This window comes from Phoxinus phoxinus, assembly GCF_949152265.1.
Source record: "Phoxinus phoxinus genome assembly, chromosome: 15".
Lineage (NCBI taxonomy): Eukaryota > Metazoa > Chordata > Actinopteri > Cypriniformes > Leuciscidae > Phoxinus > Phoxinus phoxinus.
In genome coordinates this window covers 26,197,126-26,214,364 of record NC_136890.1, presented here as the reverse complement: position 1 = coordinate 26,214,364, position 17,239 = coordinate 26,197,126, and the positions used below count along the sequence as shown (strand labels likewise).

The 17,239-nt window shown below is 36.7% G+C and overlaps 2 protein-coding genes across 2 annotated transcripts; both read left to right on the top strand.

Moving 5' to 3' along the window:
• Window positions 1–471: 471 nt before the first annotated feature.
• Window positions 472–3,879, top strand: LOC307011384 (ATP synthase subunit C lysine N-methyltransferase). The gene is made up of 6 exons (XM_079636967.1): window positions 472–592; window positions 1,053–1,237; window positions 1,472–1,576; window positions 2,356–2,496; window positions 3,020–3,070; window positions 3,437–3,879. Exons 2-6 carry the CDS (start codon window positions 1,067–1,069, stop codon window positions 3,614–3,616), a joined length of 648 nt encoding a protein of 215 aa, XP_079493093.1. The 5' UTR covers window positions 472–592; window positions 1,053–1,066; the 3' UTR covers window positions 3,617–3,879.
• Window positions 3,800–10,859, top strand: plk2b (polo-like kinase 2b). Its single transcript, XM_079636966.1, has 14 exons — window positions 3,800–5,219; window positions 5,520–5,627; window positions 5,716–5,832; window positions 5,937–6,066; window positions 6,165–6,348; window positions 7,019–7,217; window positions 7,307–7,454; window positions 7,531–7,625; window positions 7,748–7,877; window positions 8,048–8,128; window positions 8,242–8,401; window positions 9,295–9,424; window positions 9,579–9,689; window positions 10,243–10,859. Exons 1-14 carry the CDS (start codon window positions 5,028–5,030, stop codon window positions 10,432–10,434), a joined length of 1,977 nt encoding a protein of 658 aa, XP_079493092.1. The 5' UTR covers window positions 3,800–5,027; the 3' UTR covers window positions 10,435–10,859.
• Window positions 10,860–17,239: the final 6,380 nt, after the last annotated feature.

The window sequence follows — 17,239 nt, the reverse complement described above, 5'->3', positions numbered from 1 at the left end:
TTTTAAAATATGTAAATGATAATTACAAAACATCATCATATTTCAATAAGGCTGCTAAATTCATTTTTAAAGAACAAGGAAAAGTAATGGTGAAACCTCCAAACATTTGGTATCTTTAAAAAGCCCCGAATGTGTTCTTTACAAGACTTTTAACTGACATGTATGGTGTCAGAAACAAATCACTGAAATATAATGTCTCCTACAGAGGACAAAAGTCTATTCCATTTCCTGGATTCCAGGACGATATAATAAAATATCTGATAAATATTACAAACAAAACACTCAAAAAGGAAAAAAATTAAGACAATCACTAGGTAACTTCTGTTTAAATTTAATGTTGATTTATTTTACTAATATTAAAAATGCACTCAATTCAATTTTGAAGCTTGTAGGCCTATGTAACTAATATTCATAGGATAAGCCATCGCCATTGGACGGCAGCATGATATAATTAATATTAATGAGCTTGGCCTTCTCCATAGTAGGCTCTGGTAGAACTAGTGCCCATCCCACTCTCGCATGCGCCTGTGTTGTTTACACCAATGTAACGCAGTCCTCGTACTAAAACACGCAATACATTGACATGTAAAAGGTAAACCGACTTTTAATTGTATAATATGTTGACGTTAAATGTGTTTTTGGTAGATTGTGCAGGGGTTGGTTGTTTGTCCAAGATATTTGAAGAAAATGCATTCGCGCTTTTGTGAATGCTTTTAAAGTAATTTCAGAAACATACGCGTAAAGTTGTAAAACACGCATTTATATTACTTAAGGTTACATAGTCTGCTATATAATAAATTATTGTGGTAAATAAACTGTTCAGGCGTTGTTTCTATTCAAAACTATGGATTTGTAGCGTTCTCTAGTGGCTGAAAGAACTCCACCAGTACTTCATTTTACTGTATATTTATTGAACAACGACTATACGTGCACGTGGAAAAGAAAAAGTGTCATATAAAATGTGACTTTAGAATTGCATGTCAGCGACATTGATCACATTCATTTTTATATTGAGTCATACATATATTCTATTTGTTTGCTTTTCCCACTAGTGTTCTGTTCCATCATGGAGGATTCAGTAGAGGTCATGCTTCTGCATAAAAGTCGCAAGCTCTCCCAACACACTCAGGAAAAGTCACTTTTCACAGCAGCATCTGGAGCTTTGCTCATGGGGGTTTATGGGCTCTGGACATTATTTGCACTTCCTGGCTTTTGGAAAATACCCGCATGTCTTAAGGTACTGCAAGTAATATACCATATATTGGTAGCTAGCTATATATAGCAATTGCTCAGTTATACATAACAAAGAGCTGCCAGCACTGTATTCGTTTTGTACCCTGGGTGATATCTTTTTAGATGGCAATAATCTGCACTTTACCATGTGCCTGGATACAGTTGTTGTTTGGAGAGAAGAGAGAGAAAATCAATCAGTCAATTAAGCACTTATATAAGTGAAATTAATATTGTCCAGGTGCCTTATTTGCCCTCCAGCAGAACACAGACCCAGAATGTAATGAAACTGCTGCATGGGAGAGCAGGATGTCTGGCAGATCTGGGATCAGGTGATGGGCGACTGGTGAGTCTTTAACACTGGCATGATAATGAATGATAAATGATATACGGTATGTTATATAGGCTATTGTGCTTAACACCAATCATTTTGCATAATAACAATGCATGTATTTGTCTTCCATAACTTGGACATCTAAATCCTAATAATGAACAAAGCATTTAACATGCTAATGTAAATGATGTGAATCTCCAAGTGCTATATGAGACTTACAGATGAAGTTTTTGCTTCTACTGTAAGCACTTTCTGTTTCAGATGCTTCTGATGGGTTTCTTCAGATGACTACTTTCTCACCACAATACATGGTGAGATGCTTAGCAACTGGGTGGGAGAGAAAATATGGAAAATGGAGCAAAATATTGGTACAATTTTTTTTGAAAACAGCCTATTTATAACTTTTCTGTTAGATGTTGCTCAAGGGGCTTGGCTTTCTGAACTGAAATGACTAATCTATGGGCTATTTTTATGGCGATTTCACACCATGATAATGGCCACTGGGCAGCTTACCTGGAGCTGCCTCTTTTGTGTTCCAAAATAGATCCCATTAACACTCTATGAGGCTCAAATGTGGATGGAAAAATCTTTTTCTCCTATTATATCTATAATTGCATGAATTATTGGTCTTGCATTTGACAATATTCCTTGTGTGTGTTTTTTTATATACACTGAGAGCAAACAATATGAGCCACAGGCAGTCTGGTTTATGTCTCACTGTAACTGACATAAATATACCAAAACCTGGTTCTCAAAGTGTAGGTTTGGCCTGGGTATGTTTTGTACTGTAGGTATTTGCTGCCACTGTAGAGCGTTTCCAGTGCACTGGCTTTGAAATCAATTCTATCCTAACTGGATATGCCAGAGTCAAAGCAAAGTGGAAGGGAATACCATTCAGCACTGCCAGTTTCGTAAACCAGGACTTTTGGAAGGTAAGATGTTGTTTAAAGTAAAGTATGTTATTCCTGTGTAAAGTATTTCAACTGGTCTTCCATTGGCCAGTCAAATAATTAGTCCTGCCCTTAACTCATGCCATTGGTTGAGTAAATGTTGCTGTTTTGCGATGCTCAAGCAAACACACAGTGACAACAGTGTTGAAAAAGTGTTCACAAATCAACCTAAAGGGGAAAAACAAGATCAGAATTTTATCGGAAAGCATAGTTCCACAAGGAACTGTCTTCAGAGCAGTGATAAATTGCATAAACTGCTTAAACTAGTCATAAGTTAGTCATCTTTTTTTTTTTTCAGGACTGAGCCTAGCTATTTCAAGTCAGTTACATAGAAAGGTAGATTGTTGTAATTTGAAGCAGAAAAGTGAGATGGATTACTTCTTGTCTGACTGCTGGTTGAACTGCTTGAAAAATAAAAAAAAATGTGCTGCTTGCATATTTTATTTCAGATTTGATTTCACATGTCCAAGTGTTGATGATTCAATTTTACCATTTCCTTTCACAGACCAATTTGTCCAAATATAACAATATGACTGTTTTCTTGGCACCCGGAGTGGTACGTATGCGCAGATGTCCTTGCTCCTTTTATACTGAGCTGATAAAAAGACAATTTGAGGACTGTTTTAAAAATAGAAAAGATAGTACAGTATCTTTTAAAAATGAGTACAAAGAGACTTTTACTAAACGAGATTTTACTAAATTGCGCGATTAGTTTGGTCTGGTCTTTGGGATTTGTTGGAGAAGAAATAAGCTTAGGTTACCATGGAGAGTTTTCGAGTCATTTTTTAAAAACATGGTGTGTGAGACAGATGGGGATGAACACAGTCCCACTTCTCAATGGAAAACACTAATGCAACAAAATCTACTGTTTGACTTGCCAATAATAGCCTTGGTCTATACAATGTGCTTTTGTTGTCTACAGATGGAGGTGTTGGGTAGGAAACTGGAGAAGGAGTTACCAGATGAGGCTCGTGTGATTGCCTGTCGCTTCCCATTTCCCGACTGGACTCCTACAGCCACTGAGGGTGACGGACTAGATCAGGCCTGGGCATATGATATGAATACCATACGGAAGCTTTCAACACACACTATCATGAGATGAGGAGAAAAATACCTTTCATTATGTCAAAAAGATTTGTTTTTTGTTTGATCTTCATCTGAAAGTTACCTCTCATTTTAGAAGACATATACAAAGTATATGCAAAGTATAAAGCATATAATAATTATTTGTTTGTATATTGAACACAACATTTTTTCCTCCTGTTCTGTTCCCACATGTGGGTTTGATGTCAAATGGCTTGTGTGTGTTGTAAAATTTTAAACTAAACTTTGAAATAAAGAGCCAACATTGCCTTAATGCCAACAAAATGCTCCTATAATCTTGGTCTTTTAATATCTCACAGAGTAGCAAATCTGTAAAAGGTTTAAGGATTTTGAGAACGTGTTTCTCCATCACATGTAGTTCAGTCTTACATTATAGTTCCCACAAATGAAGAAAAATACTTGTTTCATTAATTTTTTTTAAATAATTGAGCTTAATGAGTAATGACTGCAGTCAACACTTCGTTTTTTATACAAATTAGGGAAATGCAATAAAACATTTTCTTGTATTCCTATCATGCTGTAGAAAGGGTGCAAATAATGTTATTTTTTGGGTGTCACATTTGACATTTTTAAAGGATGTTACACTTTTTTTTAATGAAGAAAAATAATGCAGGAACAGGTTGCACAAAAAAATGTGTGACCCAGCTAAATATTATGTTTTGATAATTAAAATGAAAAGCTAATAGTGCTTAAAACTACTTTGATCTTGATGTAAATAAAAAAAGAAAGTCAAGACCTCTGATGTTGGACAGGTCAAAATCCCAATTTAAAGAGGAAATACTAATATTTGATATGTTTAAAACGATGTTGAATTTATGTTAGGTAATAGTGTATCTAACATATATAACATTTCTCACAACATGGAATTTGTACGTACAGTATAATTTTTTCATTTGTTTATGGATTATGCCAGATGTTGTATGCCACTTTGACCACATGGTGATGCTCTGACACTCCTCTATGAATCAATGCATGGGATTCAGTTCTTTCAAACGTACAAAGGCATTTACGATGGTTAAGTTATTGAATATCAATATTTTGCCAATATCTCGCCGATGCTTATTTGTATTGTGTAGGCTATAAATATCATACCTTTTACCGAAAAACAAGATCTATAGGCACATGTTTTAGTGCAATTGCAGTGTGACTATATGAACCATTGCACAGATATACCTGATTCTCTCCTATAATCTTTGTCTAGTGTCTGTGAAGTGTCTAGGATGTTTAATAATGGATAGAGTGAGGTAGTTCACAGATGACTGTACACCAGACCTCACGCGCCATATAGGGTCTTCCCCTCTCGTGACGTATTTCGTCTAGAGGAGAGGCGCGCGCTGGGTGCTGAGGTATAAAAGCGAGGAGACACGCCGGTACAGCAGCACTGTGACAGTACACACAGTTACAGAGTTATGGAGACACTAAGGAATACCTCTTACCCAACTATAACGGCACAAAACGAAAAGATGTGTGAGCTCAATAATATAAGTGAGCAAGGAAGGAAAAAGACAGAGGATAACAGTCGGACGGGCACAGAGTATTCCAGAATCATTACAGACCCCAATACTGGGAAATGTTACTGCCGGGGAAAAGTTCTGGGAAAGGTAATGGCCGCAATAATAATCCTGATATTATTTAAAATATTATATTTGTTATTTATATAAAAGTATTGTATTATTTTATGTGAAAAAACAAACATTATTCATTGTATTTTTGCAACTTTGTCTATCTATCTATCTATCTATCTATCTATCTATCTATCTATCTATCTATCTATCTATCTATCTATCTATCTATCTATCTATCTATCGGTACACTGGTTATGACTGCATTGCTTCTTGAAAATATATTTTTCTTGAAGTTGGTTAACTTTATACTTATCTTATACTTTCTATATGTCACAGGGAGGCTTTGCAAAGTGCTATGAAATGACCGACCTGTCTTCAAGTAAAGTCTATGCAGCCAAAATCATCCCGCATGCGCGTGTGTCAAAACCGCACCAGAGAGAGAAGGTAGGACAGACACATGGCATATGTAAATACGATTGCATGAGTGATTGATCGAGACCTCTTACTGACGTTTTATATTCTGTTAATCCAGATAAACCGAGAGATTGACCTGCACAGATCTCTCAGCCACAAACACATAGTGCATTTCTACCACCACTTTGAAGACAAAGACAACATATATATTCTATTGGAGTACTGCAGTAGAAGAGTAAGTTTTTTTTTTTTTTTTTTTTTTTAAGTGAGGAATTCTATCATAATATATAATGCAAATGACTGTGTTCTCCCTAACTGACTCCTGGTATTCTTTTTTAGTCATTGGCCCATATACTGAAGGCACGGAAAGTCCTAACAGAACCTGAAGTCAGGTATTACCTGAAACAGACAGTTTCTGCTTTAAAATACCTACACGATTTAGAGATCCTCCATCGTGACCTGAAACTAGGTATGCATGCATGCATTCACTCACTCACATGATGTATATTACTAACATTCCATCAGTTCATAGTATGTAGTTAAAATGTTTATGTTTTATCATTCTAGGCAACCTGTTTGTGAGTGACTCAATGGATCTGAAAGTGGGAGATTTTGGGCTGGCTGCCAAACTAGAGCCAGTCAGCAACAGACGCAAAACGATCTGCGGTACACCCAATTACCTGTCCCCGGAAGTGCTGAACAAACAGGGACACGGCTGGGAGTCTGACGTGTGGGCTCTGGGCTGCGTCATGTGAGTTTGTCACCATCAGATCCGAGGGTTTCCTCCATGCAATATATTTAGAAACTGCTCAGTATTAATAGGCATTGATTGCCGATTCAGAGTCACTCTCACTCACACATCACATCATGAATGAATGTCTACTTTTGTTCAGGATTGTATTTGGTGATCATGCTTTAGCTTAGTGATTGAAGCATAATAGCAGCACATGTCGTACAGTTGGTCTCCAGTGTCGAGCTGTTCTAGCATAATTTACTCAAACTCATGCCGTTCCAAACCTGAAGTGCTTTCTGTCATCCGGTGAACACAAAAGATAAAAACTGAGGGTGTCAAGCTCTAAAATAGCACCATAAAAGTGGTATTGCGCAATATTTAAAGTCTTTTGAAGATTTAAGTTGTTTTTGTTACTGTTTAATAAGTGAATAATAACTTCTGTCTGTCAGACTAGCTATCATATGACTAAAGAGGACTTCCTTTATGATACGTTTATGGTGCTTTTGCATAATTTCTGAAGCTTGACTTCCTTATTCAGTTCATTATATGAAAAAGAACAGCCCTAATATTATAAAAACATTCAAAACCTATTGATATGAAAAAATGACATGGCATTGAGTAAATGTTGACTGAACTATTATCTTAAGAGCCAAACCCTTATTAATCTTACATTAATTTTCCTTTTCAGGTACACCATGCTCCTGGGAAAACCTCCATTCGAGACCACGAACCTGAAGGAGACGTACCGCTGTATCCGAGAGGCCCGGTACACCCTCCCGGCCTCCCTCTCTCTCCCAGCCAAACAGCTCATTTCCGGCATGCTCGCACAGAACCCTGTGGACCGCCCACACCTGGACGGCATCATTCAGCATGAATTTTTCACTCTGGTAAGTTTATTTGTCACAGCGCAGGTTTCAGTTTTTCCGGCCAAGTAGTTGGATTTTTGGTCAATGTTTTTGTCGTGATTTCGCCGCAGGGCTTCATGCCAGAAACTCTACCTGTCAGCTGCTGCCATTCTGCCCCAGACTTCCACATCTCCAGTCCAGCCAAGAGCTTCTTCAAAAAGGCAGCGGCGGCTCTTTTCGGCGGCAAGAAGGACAAAGCCAAGTACTATGAAAATATAAGTAAGTGCTCGCTTTATGTAACTATAGCATCCTTCATATCAGACGAACCTATTGATAACTGTTTATCTTCTGACAGATCGCTTGGCCAAAGAAGAGGAAGACATATTCAAGCTCCGTCAAGACTTCAGAAAGACTGCCATCAGTCATCAGATTACTACACACTTATCCGAGGTGAGCATTGTTCCCTTTATAGCAGACTATAATAAGGAATTCATCACCAGCGCGGAGATATTGATGAAGGTTAAGTGTTCGGTCATTCATGACACGCATATGCTGCAATTTCTCCTGTTTAGGAAGGAGGAAATCCGTCAGCACCTACAAGAAAGCTTGTTACCCAGGCAACTGCCGGAAGGCTGCAGACAAGAGATACCATTCACTTGATTGTTAGAGGCAGCTTGGGCAGCTGCAGCAGCAGCAGTGAATGTAAGCATGTGTTATACGTGCGTGTGTGTGTGTGTGTGTGTGTGTGTGTGTGTGTGTGAGTGTGAATGTGAGTGTGTGTGTCTGTCTGTGTGTGTGTTTCACCTGTTTGGTCTGATTACAGCTCATTAGTATCGCAAGCTGATGCAATGTATCCCGCTGTCTCTCTGTAGGTCTTGAAGACACCACCACTGGCACTGTGGCAGAGGCTGTTATTAGTGTTCTGAGAGGCTGTCTTGAACACATGCCTAAAGGTGAATAAGACATATTACACTTCACACTCAGGGTTTTCTATACCGAATCAATTCTGTAGAGTAAAGAAAATGTGTGATCTTTGCATCTAAAAGTACTTTTTTCCCCCCCACAGCGGATAGCCTTCCCAGAGGAAATGGTTGTAATAGTTTGAAGTGGGTGACTAAGTGGGTGGACTACTCCAACAAATATGGCTTTGGCTATCAGTTGTCTGACAACACAGTGGGCGTCCTTTTCAACAACGGGATGCACATGAGTCTCCTCTCTGACAAGAAGTAGGTGCTTCAAGTTGACTGTTTGCTAACTCACTTCCGCTCAAATTAAAAAAGAATGCAACCCTAAACAAGTGTTCATGTGTAATGCCAATTTGATTCATTTCTGAAGTAGGCAAACGTTATGCAATACATATTCATGAAGCAGGTGCCTTCCAATATGCATAAACTAGGGATGCACCAATATTCTATAATATTTTTAAATATAGGCCTATATACACTTTATTTTATCAAAATAAATGAAATTGGTTAATATAGACATAAATTTAATGTTCAGTATAAAATGAATTTTCGCTTTATTTTATATTTTAAAGAAATTGAACATTTTATTCAGCAGTGATGCATTAAATTGATCAAAATGACAGTAAAGATAGACATATTCAACAAAGAATGCTTTGAAAAAATCACGTTTTTTAACATTGATAATAATAATATATTTTCTTTATACTCCAAATTCTCTGAAGATTGGAGTAATGATGCTAAATTTTTTTTAGCTTTGCCCATAAATCACATAAATACATGATTTTTAAAAATATATTTAAATGTGAAACAATATTATTGTTTTACTATTTTTTTAATCAAAAAGCATTAGAAACCTCTTTAAAAAAAAATCTTACTGACCTGACTTTTGTAATGCTAGTGCATATTTAATATACCCAATAGTATTCCTTATCATTTCCATCCATAGTCTTCAGCATAGTTTCTAGATGATCTTCTGAAGGGAAGAAAAATTGCACCAATATCCTGGAAATGTCAGTTGAATGACAAATTGCATTACACATTAAGAACAAGCATTAGTCATAGACCTAATATATATATAGCTGTAGAATCAAACAGTGAGCATTGTGTTGCATTGATTGTGTCATTTTTTATAAATATGTTCTCTTCATTTTTAGGACTGTTCATCAGTATGCTGCGCTCGGCCAGAAGTCTGTTTTCTCTGTTATTGAGGCTCCAGAGTGTGCTGTGGCCCAGGTCACCATCCTCAAGTACTTTGCCCACTACATGGAGGAGAATTTGATGGATGTGAGTGCACTCTCAGTTGAACCCCTTCTGTTTGTATTCAGCTTTGAATTTGTTACAGGTCTAAAAGTCATAGACTTGACATTCTGGTCTAGATTTCAGGCTGTACAAGAAGCTGTTGTGTTAATATGTATTGTTGTCCTTATTTTTCATTTAGGGAGGGGATGTGATAAGTGAACCAGATACCCAGAAGACCAGAATATATCTTCTGCAGTGGCTGAAATCAGACAGAGCTTTATTGATGCTTTTCAATGATGGCACATTCCAGGTAATATTATGCTCATCTTTATTTACTACAAAGCAGATTTTAAATGGATAGTTCACCCATAAATTAAAACTATTTAATCATTCTGACGATTAGCAAAAAGCATCATCGAAGTACCATAACTTTTAGCTTTTTTTGTCATTTTGGAGCTTGGCAGCCGCTGGTCACCATTCACTTTCATTGTATAGAAAAGATAAGCATGAACATCCTGCCTAACATCACCAAAAAAAAAAACGACATGAGGGTAAATGATGACAGAATTGTAATTTTTGGGTGAACTATTTCTTTAATGCAGCTGTAGATAACACATACTCCTACAAACGTTGGTAGAGCTTTATTCCCCATGTAAAAAGCTACTGTCTAGTGCTCTCTACGCCCATCAAAACCCCTGGGTAGTTATCAGTCTGGTCTGTCTGTTCAGATAAAAAGCTGTGTACACTATAGCACTGTGGGAAGAAGAAGGTCACAAACCCTGCTGTAATAACATCCTGCATCCTGTAAGAGTGTTTCACGTCAGTTCAAGAATAACAAAAGCTTTTTCTTCATCTCCGAACAGGTGAACTTCTATCACGACCACACCAAGCTCATCCTGTGCACACAGCAGGACGAATACTTGCTGACGTACATCAACGAGGAGCGAACCTCCACCACCTTCCAACTGAGCACGTTGCTCGGCACGGGCTGCACCGCGGACCTGCGCAGTCGTCTGGAGTATGCCCTGAACATGCTGTTGCAGCGAAGCAACTGAGATTGACAGATGAGGAGAACAGTTGGCCACTGACTCAGCAAGAAAGGATGATTTCTTTCAATGCAAGGGCACAGAGGAGGAGTTGTTGAACTGAAAGTCCACTGGATGGGAACTGGATGGAGCTTTGGAAAGGTCTTCAATAACTGAGACAGACTCTGTAGATTTACAAATGCTGAAATTCAGAGAGCGAAGAGTAATGATGTGACGAAAAGATTATATAGAGCAAAAAAAAATCTGGGCTGGGACCAGGGATCCCTTGACAAGAAAGTGACTTCTTGTGTGTATGTGTGGTAAAATGTTTATGGAACACACATGCATGTAATAATCTGCAAAAATGATTGTTTTCCCCCCTCTGTCATTACAGAATATTTATTGTGTACATATTTCCTTATTTATTTATTTAATTAATAAAAACCCAAAATTCTAACATTATGATTTTTTTCTTTAGACTGTATGTATACTGTATATATATATATATATATATATATATATATATATATATATATATATATATATATATATATATATATATATATATCACTGATTCTTGAGAGTCGGGACAAAACATGTCCCACATAGAAAAGTCTAATTTATAGCAAAAATTAAGAAATTCATCATGATTGGCATACTTACAAAGTTAAATCTAAAGGATTTGTATATACCTATCTGATTTTTAGAATAAACTTTTTATCTTTTTGGGGAAAATTTGAAGGTTTTCTACAGGTCCATGTAGAAGGTCCATGTTATTGCACTTGTCCTCAGCAAGAGGTCACAACATTAACCATCCCAAAAAACTTTAAAAAAGCTCTACAATTGTGAAAACATATATATCAAATACAAAATAAGGGGTATACATATAAAAAACAATGCATGAAGTGAACATCAAACAATATTTTCCATAGAAATCTGCCTATTAAAGTTGTGTCCTCAGTTTCTGTCAACTCCGTCAGATATTTTCATAAAGCTCTTTAAATCAGGAAATAGCATGGTCAGCTATATCCCTGAGGACCCCTTTTCATCTCCCTGCCTGTGGTGAATGCAGCACCACCACACATGCTCTAGTACGTTTTACATTTTTTTATATTTTAGACAAACAATGTCAATATTCCTATGGTCACAGCTGCACCATGTCAATACCATCTTTCTGTTAAGATACTTTTTTTAAACCAGAGTGGATTGAATTTAAGCATTTTAGTGAGGTTATTGGGACAGCTAGCAACTGAGGAAAAACTACCTAGCTGCAGTGTACAATACATGTTTTGGTGGAAAATACATGCCCTAACGTCAACTCCGTCAGACGTCAACTCCGTCAGGTTCTATGTCTGACGGAGTTGACCTGTACGATGACGGAGTTGACAAATCCACCAATAACCTCTTAATGTGCGAATATAATATTATTTGTGAATATAGTGAAGGGTTAAACTGTTATTTCAGGGTTTTATTTACACATAAATGCACATACATAGCATGCATTACATTATTTAACCATACGCATCTGACTTGTAGAGAATGGGCAGGCAGTGGTCTGCTTATTGTGTAACGTGTAACTTTGCCAGCACTTTAATATATATATATTTATATATATAGAGACAGATAGACAAATGAGAAGCCAGTGTAGGGCTGGGCGATATGGCCAAAAAAAATTATCACAGCAGAGGGTAGCCACTGGTTTCCCTTATTGTTTTTTTTTTTTTTTTTATAGTTGGAAACGGTTTAATTTAAAATAGTTGGAAACGGTGTATGTGCAATATGTTTATTATAGTTTGCTTTACAGTAAGTTCAATACTCTAATAACAAGGAGTAGTTTTAGTAGTAGTGTTTAAAGAGCACATCTGTTCAATAATCAGCAATGCACACATTTTGTGTCAACACCGTCAGTTTTTCGTCAACACCGTCAGTTTTTCGTCAACACCGTCAGATCTTCGACGTTTGGATGTATGTTTTTGTTAATTTTTTTGGGAAAAAAATATTCTTCCTTCAGTTGGTGTTGTTTTTGTAATAAAGGACCATCTGATCTACATTCTCTTAGGTTTTATTTATTTAAGGAATTTGTTTTTACAAAATTGAAATTAAAATCAAAGTTTGAAAATGCAAATATTTAGAAATCTGAGTTTTCAGAATAGTGTGAAATCACAACTTAAGTTTATATATTGTATTTTGTTTACATATCAGAGTAACTAAACACTATTACAATATACTTCATAACTTTAGATTCTTGTTGGATTGGAAGAATTTAAATTGTTTACTTTTTAGTGTGTCTGACGGAGTTGACACAAATCCAGTTCTGAAGGGAAACATGTAAATTTGTTTAAAATGTGTTTTTATTTAGAACCTGTTCCTTTACATGGTTAAATAGCTAAGACCTTTCTCTGCAGAAACGTATAACTCTAATTGATATAGTGTGTATTTTAAAAAAAAGTTTTTTAAAACGTGTTTTGTCCCGACTCTCAAGAATCAGTGATATATATATGAGATAAGATATGTTCACATTATATGCATTAATAGAGTGGTGCATGTGTGACGTCAGAACTTCAAACCTCTTGAAGCATTTTGTTAATTTTTGACAATGTAACTAGATAAGACAGCTTGGAGTGTGAGTGTCTGCAGTGTACGTTTTAGAACAAAACATCTATGTATCGTCAAGTTATGTTTACAACAGCACAGGCTTTATTTTACTCATAAATTGAAAAACCCTATAGGAAAATCTTAAAGGAACCAGTGGCAAATTCGATTTCCCGGTTCTGACGTCATATCTGCACCACTCTATTAAATACAAGGGGGTAATCCATCCGCCGGAAACTGAAGCTTCCCCGGAGGCCGCCATCGGCTATCAAGCCATCACCTGCTGTTAGCATTCCATTGACTCCCATTCATTTTGGCGTCACTTTGACAGCGAATAACTTTACATCTGAGGCATTTAAATACTCCATTTGTCCATTATTTATTTCTAAAGAAACACAACAATGTATTAAAGGCTCCATTACCTTGTATCTTACGTTATGGCCCCGTAGAAGCAGTTTTTGTCAAAATAGGCTAACGATTATAGCCTATTGTAAAAATAGGCTAACAATGCCATAACCACTCGACTCTGTCGCACAGTCGAGAAATTACCGTATAGACAGGCGGAGAAGCTCGCAAGCAATCGGGGGGACGTGGAGGCATAAAGTCCGATAAAGTCAAGGGAGAAGCCCATAGAGAGTGATAAAGTTGCTCCTGCTGCTAGCTCATGGATAGCTAATACTCACGCTCTCCGTCTCTGCGAGATTCGGAAGGGAATGATTCAGATTTCTCTTGGCACAGCAACTAGAAGCCTTACAGCTGTCAGACAGGTTGCTCACGTCACATCTACGTCGTCAAGCTCAGTTTGAGCCTGCGCACTACGCTCAGCCATCAGGAAGAGAGTGCTTCTAATTGACTTCACTTTTCTCCGTTGAAACCTATGGGGTCGCTGTGTCCAGTTTATATACTGTCTGTGATTAAATCATATTAGAGATTTACGAGGACTTTTACTCAAGTGGGTGTCGTCAACTTAAGTGAGAGATGTTCACAGCCAATCATTCAACAAGTAGCCTGCAAGCTACGCCACTGCCACTGCTGTATTAGAGTGAACATCACATTCACTTGGTCAGAAAAGTAAGCCTGTGTTCTCAGACTGCTGGGAAATTTGAGTTCATTTAGTTTTCTATAAAAAATAATGGCAAAATGACAAAGAATTCATTATTCGTAAGTAACCATGTCAACATACACCCAGGGTCAAGGTATACAAAGCAAAGTTCGGTCACGAGATATGGCACAGATAAATAGAAAGAAATGTATTCTATTCTGAATTCAGTTTTTGAGGGTGAGCAAAAACGGACCATTTTTGTGTGTGTCCCTTTAAATGCAAATGAGCTGCTGCTCCCGGCACAGAGGGCGGAGCTACAACTGACAATTGCTTACACTGAATGTGAGCATCACATCGTGTCAAAAGCAAGTAATCCATTATAATACTGACCCTGTCTACACTGGATACAGTATACAGATACGTGTTTAGTTTCTGACATAGCTATCTCCACACATTTGAGTTTGTCAACAACAGGACAAAGAACTTTCATAGTGTTCATAATGTTGGAGGAGGACTATGTGTTCGTTCAGAGCATTTTTTTTTTTTTGTAAATGAGCCATGGTGTAATTGCAAGTTCACAAATAAATTTGTTGTAAGATGAATCAGCAACTATGGATCAAACAGTAGCTGCATCACAAACCGTAAGTAAATTTCATAATGCTTTGTCTGTAAATTATGTTTTTTTTATGGAAAATGTTTTTAAAACACTGACGTGAAATATAGTAGCGCAGTAACAGTAGGCATTGATACTGTTTCCTATGCAATGACTTTGTCCAATCATAAGCCTGTTTACTGACAAGCCTTGATGGAGGACAAACAGGTTAATTCCAGACGGAGGGTCTGAATGTTTTTCCACATATAAAGTATATATATATATATATATATGATATACAAAAAACTTTGTTAACATAATAAGGAATAATATTAAATAAATAAAAAACACATCATTAGACAGTTTACATAGATAAAGAGGGCAAGGCCCATCATCAAAAGGACTATTTAAGCACATGCTAAACAACTATGATGTCAACTTTCTAGATAGTCATCAGATGGATAATTGAAAGGTGGAAACATTACACTATTATTTTGAAACAAGTCAAATGAATGACTTGGCATTACACATAACTACTTCCATCTTACAATTAAAGGAAGCTTTTGAGGCAAACTCCCAGGAAGAGCAAGGATATTACACAGCCACACCTCACGAATATTACTGGCACATCTTATGTCAGTGGAGTATATTTAAACACTTTTATCTTAGGATCCAAAACTACACAAGCAGTTGTCTGAAAGACAACCCAAAACCCAATGTTTTGATGCCAGTGTTAATGTGAAATTCTTTTATCAGCCCATTTGACAGATTGTCTTAAAAGGAAATGAATTAGCTATTAAAGATAAATTTAAAACTAAATAGATAAAATATTAAAAATAGATTGAAACTAATAGGTTTGTTTTTGTCCTTGACATACTCCCAGTAGACGTTTGTACAGAATTAAATACAGTACAAACTGAACTTTATTGTTCACTGCATATTAGCGCATTGACATCATCAGTATTCTAAAAAAAAATGTCTCTGTCTTGTGAATTTCAAGCAACATATTTCAAGCATCAAGAAATAGTTTTTTTTTTTGGTTCTTTACAATGCATTCTCATTTAAAGGGCTATTATGTTACTCACTGACCTATGCAAAAAATAAATCTGGCAGACTTTTAACAGCCCAAATCTTCGGCATGGATGACTCACAAAAATGCTCTGCCAATTATGCTGTTAAGATGTGTATGCTGTGTTTGAATGTGTATTGCTGTGTGTGTGTGCATATGTACACCAGCCTTCGTTCTGGCGTGCGTTTATGTGCATGTGTGCGATACACCTTCTGAAGTCATGTCACACAGCTGTGCTGGTTACGCATGTGTTGCGCTGATGTGTGGGCTTCACAGATTCATTGCAGGCTAGAGAATCTAATGAAACATTGTTTGGTTCAAGCTCATATCATTTCCCAATCCGATCCATCCCTCGGATATCACATTTGACCCTGTAAGGGTGGAATACATCTTGAAAGGAAAGCAGAAGGGGAAATAAATCAATAATCAGAAATGTTCAGGCATTTGAACTTCAACTGAAAATGTTCACAAGCCCACTCTCTACCACACTGTGAGTTTGCTTTAGGGAGAAATATAATGTGATTGGAAGGTAAAGAAAGAGTTAAAAGTGCATGGAGGATACATTGGAGCAATCTGATGTAGGAAGATGAAACATTTTCAAATTGAGTTTGGACAAGGGATTGCAATCACTCGAGTAATCAGCTCCAACAACATACTTGAGATTTCGATCAAAGGAAAGTGCTCTCAGATACCAGGAAAATAGGTACAGGAAGTACTGTGAAACTCAAAAAGGGACATTTCACGTTGGTTCCTTGCACTCAGTCTTGGGAGAAGATTTCCTTTGGGCCAAAATCACATGTGTTCCACGTGGAACCAACCCAATTGGCAACATTGTCTTACTATGAATAACTTTCTTGTCTCTGAAAATGCCAAAGCTGCCCACATATGCACACACAGTGGCTTCCCATTTGCCTTAAAAGCCCAATCACGTTGCTGACGTCTGAAATCATATTTTGAAAAAACTAAGTAACTTATTTATAAAACAGACCTTTTTTTATACATTTCTTTTAAACACATTGTCAAGGATGTTCAACATAAGGCATGTCTGAACAGTTGTTGCAATTGTACATCATGATGTCATGTCTTACTGCTCATGGTTTCATTGTTAAAAGAGAGCTGAGACGTACAAAAAAAGTTATGTTATAATACTTGCTACGTCATATACCATGTTACTGAATGATTAGCATATTTATTTACCAAATTGCTAAATAAAAAACATGAAACATAAATGTAATAAAAAACTCAAAACCAAACGTGATAGTTGGTAAGATAAAAAAAAAAAAGAGTTTTTAAAAGAAGTCTCTAATGCTCACCAAGGCTGGATTTCTTTGATAATACAGTAAAAACAGTAATATTGTAAAATATCTGGTTTCTATTTTAATATATTTTAAGCTGTAAATTATTCATGGAAGGGCAAAACTGAATTTTCAGCAGCATTACTCCAGTCTTCAGTGTCACATATCCTTCAGAAGTCATCTAATACAGTTGTGCAGCTTAATATTTTGTGGAAACTGGGATGTAATTTTTTCCCGGATTCTTT